Source organism: Aspergillus aculeatinus, assembly GCF_003184765.1.
Source record: "Aspergillus aculeatinus CBS 121060 unplaced genomic scaffold BO66scaffold_1, whole genome shotgun sequence".
NCBI classification, from domain to species: Eukaryota; Fungi; Ascomycota; class Eurotiomycetes; order Eurotiales; family Aspergillaceae; genus Aspergillus; species Aspergillus aculeatinus.
The window spans coordinates 735821-743722 of NW_020291470.1; the positions used below are offsets into that span (position 1 = coordinate 735821).

The 7902-nt window shown below is 51.4% G+C and overlaps 1 protein-coding gene across 1 annotated transcript; it reads left to right on the forward strand.

The window, feature by feature from the left end:
- Positions 1-1246: 1246 nt before the first annotated feature.
- Positions 1247-6378, forward strand: BO66DRAFT_311286 (ATP-binding cassette glutathione S-conjugate transporter YCF1; the record flags this gene model as incomplete). Its single annotated transcript, XM_025643322.1, has 9 exons — positions 1247-1543; positions 1609-4422; positions 4477-4580; positions 4651-4696; positions 4748-5532; positions 5586-5740; positions 5798-5866; positions 5948-6039; positions 6115-6378. 9 exons carry the CDS (start codon positions 1247-1249, stop codon positions 6376-6378), a joined length of 4626 nt encoding a protein of 1541 aa, XP_025509182.1.
- Positions 6379-7902: the final 1524 nt, after the last annotated feature.

The following is a 7902-nucleotide window of genomic DNA, read 5'->3' on the forward strand; positions in this document are numbered from 1 at the left end:
AACTACCTGAAACTATAAGTTCACTTTCTCGAGCGGTCAGTTGATGCCACCCAGGACATTATGAATATGAATAAGATTGACTGTGATAAAAAACAGTAGATAGTATGTCCGTATGTCCCTTTAGAGAAGTGGAGAAGTCATACTATTGATCTTCGTGCGTACATGTCAGTACAAAATGACCCTTACTGTAACGTGCTAGCTGTGCTATATCCAGATAGAACACTGCTCGACCTAGACTCAAGAAATCCTAGCTTCGTTATCCATAAATTGCTTGACTAAAACAAGTAGATATTATTGGATGACATCGGTTGCCCTGCCCTCAGTTCACCCACTCTATCGCGCGCTTACGCTTTGTGAACACGAGAAAAAGACCAAGGTATACCAGAAACCCCACATGTCATTGCCTATTGACTCGTGGTACTGTACACAGCGTGAGGTGCAACGATGTAGTACAGTACATAGATCATACTATAGTCTAGGTCAAGCACGTGGACGTCATGTCGCAAATCTTTCGAGGGCGGGAAGTATCATCTCTCAGTAGCTCTCCGTAGGCAGAAACCTAATGTGAATAATGGTGGCCATGCATGTCTGCTGTGAGCAATTCAGATCTCATTCAATTCATGCGCATACCATAGCCATAGCGACCCTTGAAGTATCAGGGACTGGTAGACAGAAAGGTGTATTCTGGAGAGAAACTGATGGTCCAGAGTAGTCGGAGACCCAGTCGGGGATGCCAAGACCGATTACCACGAGCAGATCGGATTATGTCATTTCGACTTCTGCTATTTCTTCCTCTTCTTCTTCTTCCTCGTTCCTTCTCCAAGATCAAGGCGCAGGGATGCAACTCTGCCCGACTTTCCAATTGCATGCCCTTTTTTGTCAATTGTCAAGAATTGTGACTCATCAATCTGAACACCTCCCTATCACAGAAACTAAACTTGCCGGGCGTACAGTACATGCAGTTCGGTTTACGGCCGGGCTCCGGTAACGTCTCCGTATCGCGCAGAAGCTTTGACCGTCACATTTAGTAAGCAGCGTGCATCTCACTAATCAGCCTTTCCTTTCCCTCTCGTTATCGTCCCTCTCTCGAACTTTCATTTCTCTTCTTCCCACGATCTCTTTCCCTCCAGGCCTTTCCCCCCAGACGGTACCCTGGGGTTTGTTCTTCGGTCTCCCTTTTTCCTTTGCAGGTCCGAAAGGACGAGCGATCTAGGAGCTGGGATACGGTAACCTTCAGCCGGGGAAAATGTTGGAAGGCGGTGGTTCCCAGTCCATCCTCGGGGATTCCAGCCGGGGGTCTCTGCTGTCGTCCACCCCGAACTCAGCATTCCTCTCCTCCAAACCGCAGCCATTTTGCCACGACCCGGAAGGCTGGGGTCCTCTCAGTCAGTTCAGATTCGACCTGACCCCGTGTTTCCTCGACTTTGGAGTCTCCTTGGTTGCGGTATGGGGCATCATCGCAGGTGCAGGAGCCCTTTGGCTCTTGTTCAAGAAGAGAGTGCCTCAGCCGGTGTCTAAGAACTGGCATTTCTATGCGAAATTGGTGCGAAAGTCCCCGCGTCCGGTGTTGATGATCTCATCGCAGTCTAACCATTTTCGCATTATTAGACCGTCCTGTCCGCCTTGATCTTCACCACTGCTCTTCAGGCAGCCATACAAATCGAATCCTACCCGCAAACCTGGTTTGACGACTATCGGTTCTGGAGCTCCGTCCTTGTCCTTATCTCTCTCGGGGTAATTTTCGCAGTGCAGTACCATGAACACTGGCGCAGCAGACAGCCCAATGGCGTCGTGCTCTTCTACTGGCTTTTCTTCTCCATTGGCTATGGTATCAAACTCCGGTCGCTCATCGCACGGAAATTGTACGAGGACCGGCTTCCATACTTCGTCTGCTTTAATGTCAGCTTGGGCCTGGCGCTGTTGGAATTTGCTCTCGAGTATTTGGTTCCGAAGAAACAGAGTGATTACGATGCGCTCGGAGACGAGGATGAATGCCCCTACGAATACGCCGATATCTTCTCGGTTCTTACCTTTAGTTGGATGACCCCAATGATGAAGTTCGGGTACAACAACTTCCTCACCCAGGATGATCTGTGGAATCTTCGTCGTCGGGACACCACCGGTGTCACTGGGGGCGCTCTGCAGGAAGAATGGGATGAAGAGTTGCAGAAAAGCAAGCCCTCCCTATCTCTTGCTCTGTTCAGAGCCTTTGGTGGCCCTTTCATTCGTGGTGCGATCATCAAGTGCGGCAGTGACTCTCTGGCCTTCGTCCAGCCCCAGCTTCTGCGTCTCCTGATTAAGTTTATCAACTCGTATGGGACTCCCGAGCCGGAGCCGATCATCAGAGGTGTCGCCATTGCGCTTGCCATGTTCCTGGTATCGGTTTCTCAAACCATGTGCCTGCACCAATATTTCCAAAGAGCATTCGACACTGGCATGCGCGTCAAATCTGCTCTGACTGCCATGATCTATGCCAAGTCTCTGAAGCTGTCAAGCGAGGGCCGCTCCTCCAAGACCACGGGTGACATCGTCAATCACATGGCTGTTGATCAGCAGCGTCTATCTGATCTGACCCAGTTTGGTGTGCAGCTCTGGTCTGCACCCTTCCAGATCACTCTGTGCATGCTGTCGCTCTATCAGCTTGTTGGTGTCAGCATGTTTGCAGGTATCGGTGTGATGATCTTGATGATTCCTCTGAACGGAGTGATCGCAAGAATGATGAAGAAGCTCCAGCTTATTCAGATGAAGAACAAGGATTCTCGGTCCAGACTCATGACCGAGATTCTGAACAACATCAAGAGCATCAAGCTCTATGCTTGGAACACAGCATTCATGAATAAGCTTAGTCACATCCGTAACGATCTGGAGCTGAACACGCTTCGTAAAATTGGAGCGACTCAGTCGATCGCCAACTTCACCTGGCAGTCCACTCCTTTCCTCGTCTCGTGCTCCTGTTTCACTGTCTATGCCTTGACATCGGAGAAACCCCTGACTACCGACGTTGTCTTCCCAGCACTGACCCTCTTCAACCTCCTTACGTTCCCTCTGTCAATCTTGCCAATGGTTATTACGGCTTTGATCGAAGCCTCTGTGGCCGTCAAGCGTCTTACGGACTATTTCACTGCAGAGGAGCTGCAGACCGATGCTGTCACCCGCGAGGAGACCGTTGCGCACGTCGGAGATGAATCTGTGCGGATTCAGGATGCCTCTTTCACCTGGAACAGGTACGAAGGCACGCATGTCATCGAGAACATCAACTTCAGTGCTCGCAAGGGGGAGCTGAGCTGTATCGTTGGCCGCGTTGGTGCTGGAAAATCCTCTCTCCTTCAAGCGCTTCTGGGCGACTTATGGAGGACGGAAGGCGAGGTGGTTGTGCGAGGCCGTATCGCCTACGTCGCGCAACAGGCCTGGGTCATGAATGCTAGCGTCCGCGAGAATATTGTCTTCGGACATCGGTGGGACCCTCAATTCTACGAGCTTACGGTGGCAGCCTGTGCTTTGACCGACGACTTCAAGAACTTGCCCGACGGTGATCAGACCGAGGTTGGAGAAAGAGGAATTTCTCTCTCCGGTGGTCAAAAAGCCCGCCTGACCCTTGCCCGCGCTGTGTATGCTCGTGCGGATATTTACCTTCTCGATGATGTTCTGTCTGCGGTCGACCAGCATGTGGGTCGCCATCTCATCAACCAGGTTCTGGGTCGCAACGGTATCCTCGGCAGCAAGACAAGAATCCTCGCGACGAACGCCATTCCTGTCCTAAAGGAAGCGGACTTCATCGGGCTACTTCGCAACAAGACCCTGGTGGAGAAGGGAACCTACGAGCAACTTTTGGCTATGAAGGGTGAAGTTGCCAACTTGGTCCGGACCACCATGAACGACTCGGATGACGAGGGCTCCGGCAGCGAGGGTCGTGATCCCGCTAGCGAGGGCTCTGAATCCACCACTGTGATCGAGAACGAAGACTCGGACATTTCTGATCCGGAAGATGCTGAGCGGGAAATCGGCTCTATCGCACCTATCAGAGCTAATGCTGAACGGAGGAAGAGCACAGTCACTCTCCGCCGTGCCAGTACTGCTACCTGGAAGGGACCCAGACGCAAGCTAGGGGATGAGGAGAATGTCCTCAAAAGCAAGCAGACCCAGGAGACATCGCAGCAGGGCAAAGTCAAATGGAGCGTTTACGGCGAATACGCCAAGAACAGCAACATCATTGCTGTCGGCTTCTATCTTTTGGCTCTCCTGGGAGCTCAAACCGCCCAGGTTGCCGGAAGTTATTGGCTTAAGCATTGGTCTGAGCTCAGCGAGCAGCAACCGAACCTTCCGAACGGCAAGTATATCGGCATCTACTTGGCCTTCGGTCTCGGCTCGTCTCTTTTGGTCATTCTCCAGAACCTCATTCTGTGGATTTTCTGTTCGATTGAGGTATGTATTCCTCTCGAGCAACCCAACAGGTCTTCCCCCGCTAACAAGTTCCAGGCCTCTCGTAAACTCCACGAGCGCATGGCATTCGCCATCTTCCGTTCTCCCATGAGTTTCTTCGAAACCACACCCTCCGGTCGTATCCTTAACAGATTCTCCAGGTGAGTCAGCACTCATCATGTGTGTTAGATATGGCGTCATAGACGTAAACCTGACCGAATTGTTTCTCAGTGATGTGTATCGTATCGATGAGGTACTCGCGCGGACGTTCAACATGGTAGGTGCCTCAATTCCTCATCTCCGCGACCGGTGCTGACCTAGGCCATAGCTGTTCGGCAACTCTGCCAAGGCATTGTTCACCATGGTGGTCATCGCCTCGTCCACCCCTGCCTTCCTCTTGGTTGTTTTCCCCCTGGGCTGGGTCTACTTCAGCTACCAAAAGTACTATTTGCGCACCTCCCGCGAGCTCAAGCGTCTGGACAGCGTGACTCGAAGCCCAATCTTCGCACATTTCCAAGAATCATTGGGTGGCATTTCTACCATTCGTGCGTACAAGCAAGAGGACAGATTCACACTGGAAAATGAGTGGCGCATGGACGCAAACATTCGTGCCTACTTCCCCTCCATCAGTGCGAACAGATGGTTAGCTGTCCGCCTTGAGTTTATTGGCTCTGTGATCATCTTGACAGCTGCTTCGCTTTCGATCGTCTCTGTGTCGACCGGTAGTAAATTGTCTGCTGGAATGGTCGGTCTGGCTATGTCCTACGCTCTCCAGATCACCCAGTCGTTGAACTGGATCGTGCGACAGACAGTTGAAGTCGAGACCAATATCGTGTCGGTCGAGCGTGTCCTGGAGTACGCAAACCTGCCCAGTGAAGCGCCTGAGGTGATTTTCAAGCACCGGCCCGCTATTGGCTGGCCGGCGCAAGGTGCGGTGACGTTCAACAACTACAGCACACGCTACCGCCCTGGGCTTGATCTTGTTCTCAAGGACATCTCACTCGACATCAAGCCCCACGAGAAAATTGGAGTCGTTGGCCGCACAGGTGCAGGCAAGAGCTCGCTGACGCTTGCACTTTTCCGCATCATCGAACCTGACAGCGGCAACATCAGGTAAGGACTGCTGCCCAAGATTTTTCTTTTGCGGGTGCTAACGTTGTCAATAGCATCGATGGACTGAATGTATCGACGATTGGTCTGTTCGATTTGCGGGGCCGCCTCGCTATCATTCCCCAGGACCCAGCCATGTTCGAGGGTACTGTTCGGGACAATTTGGACCCTCGACACGTGCATGACGACACCGAACTCTGGAGTGTGCTTGGTAAGTTAGGCTACATTGCATACGAGGATGATGATGACTGACTGGAATGCACGGTAGAACATGCCCGCCTCAAAGATCACGTCGCACAGATGGATGGGCAGTTAGATGCCCAAGTTCAGGAAGGAGGTAAGCTCTTTTCTTCTGCCTTGCCTTGCTCGGGCATTACCCTACATGTTCGGAGAGCCCGGATTAACTCATTTGCTATAGGATCTAATCTTAGTCAAGGCCAGCGCCAGCTGGTTTCGCTTGCCCGAGCACTCCTGACGCCTAGTAATATCTTGGTGCTCGACGAAGCAACTGTAAGTATTTCTTCCATTGGCCGCAATTTCGTCATCTTCTTTCTCTTTTCGGACGCTTACAGTTGTCATTACCAGGCGGCGGTGGATGTGGAAACGGATGCATTGCTGCAGCGTACGCTACGCAGCAGCATCTTCCAGGACCGCACGATCATCACAATCGCGCATCGGATCAATACGATCATCGATTCCGATCGAATTGTGGTGCTGGACAAGGGTCGTGTGGTCGAGTTCGACACGCCTGCGGCGCTGATCAAGCAGGAAGGCCGCTTCTATGACCTGGTCAAGGAGGCTGGTCTACTTGACAGCAGCGAGGGCGTCGCAGCACTGCAGAAATCCTAGGCGCTTTTTCTGCTCACATGCCACATTGGTGGGCAGACAAGAATGATTACACCCTCCCTTGACGCGGCAAAGGAATGAGTCACCGCCTGGGGTCTTGCGCGGCAGATCAGCCGCGGATGGTGAAACCAAGCTGTAGCCTGTATGACATCGACGTCAACAAGACAAGGGCTATTGTTTCTGCTGCATCAAGTTTCATGACCCGTCTGTGCGCACATGACAATGGGCGGAGGGAACGATTCACTATGACGAGACGGTTTTACGATCTTGGATCATGCGGACGGGGTCGGAATGGGATTTGAAGCGATGCAATCCAATCCTTTGACTTCCGAAGGATCGCGCAAAGGGAGCGTCAAGCTCTCTTCTGGCGTTTATATCGGAACATCAAAGAAATCTTGAAAAGCAGCAGCAGCAGCAGCAGCACCTTTGTGGCTTTGTGGGATAACCGAAAAAGCGTTGAAAAGTGATCAATTCTGTTTTTGTGCAATGGATGTTTGGCACTGCCCTTTTTTCTATTTTTGTCCGAATTATACTTGCGATCTCATTGTCTATATCAATAATTTATATACATATTCTTATTTTGAACATGATTGAAGACCCCTCTTTCCTCTGCAAACACGAAGCTGGAAGCTGGAAGCTGTAGAACCAGTCATATGCTTACCCCTCCTGATCCCCAGGAAAGTCCCGCCGTATCCTGCGATCTCTTTTCTTTTTTCCGTGGCCTGTGGCCAAAGGCATTTGTCAGTTTCGAATGAATACTCTTCCACTCGCTCGGCTTTGGCGCAAAGACCGGGAACTGGGCGCGAAAAAAAAAATAAACCACCCTCTTCCCCTCTCCTCTTCCTCTCCCTCCCCCCTCCAAGCGAAGCAAGATAGTAGCGGTGTAGACCACCACCTGCAATCCTTCTTTTTTTGCCCCATCCCCCTCCCCCCCTCCTCCAGCAAGCAGTTTGGCAGCTTGCATATGCATGATTGCAGTGCCACGAACAACTGTCTTTTTTCCCAAATTAGTAAGAGACAGGTTCGTGGCGGTTGGCGAAAAAAAGACGTTGGCGACGTTATTGTGTCATGTTCGAGGCGGGGGTTGAGGGGGGCGATAGTGTCATTGTTACTTCGTTGCATGCATTCCATTTTGAGGAGCCAGCTACGTTGAGGTTAGGTCATAGGCCCCCAGGAGCCTGGATTTTGAATGGGGTGGGCTGGTCGGTGATTTTTTTTGGGTTATGGTACGTGGTGCTTGATTTGGGAGTTTGGGAGTTTGGGAGTTTGTGGTTTGTGGTTTGCTTTTCCGGTAGCTGAGATATATCTTTGTATGTTCTCGGGTAAATGGTGTTCTGATCACTACCGTGTGTACGTGCAGACCACCGCTCGTGGCCGGATCTTTGGTTTAGATTCATGATTCATGATTTGTGGTTTGTGGTTGGTTCTGGTTTACTGGGTGTTCTTGGTACGCAGTAGCAGGGTCCGGGGGTTTTGTAGCGTAGACTGGGTTGATATTGTGTCCAGGGAACGAGTCACGCTGGCGTT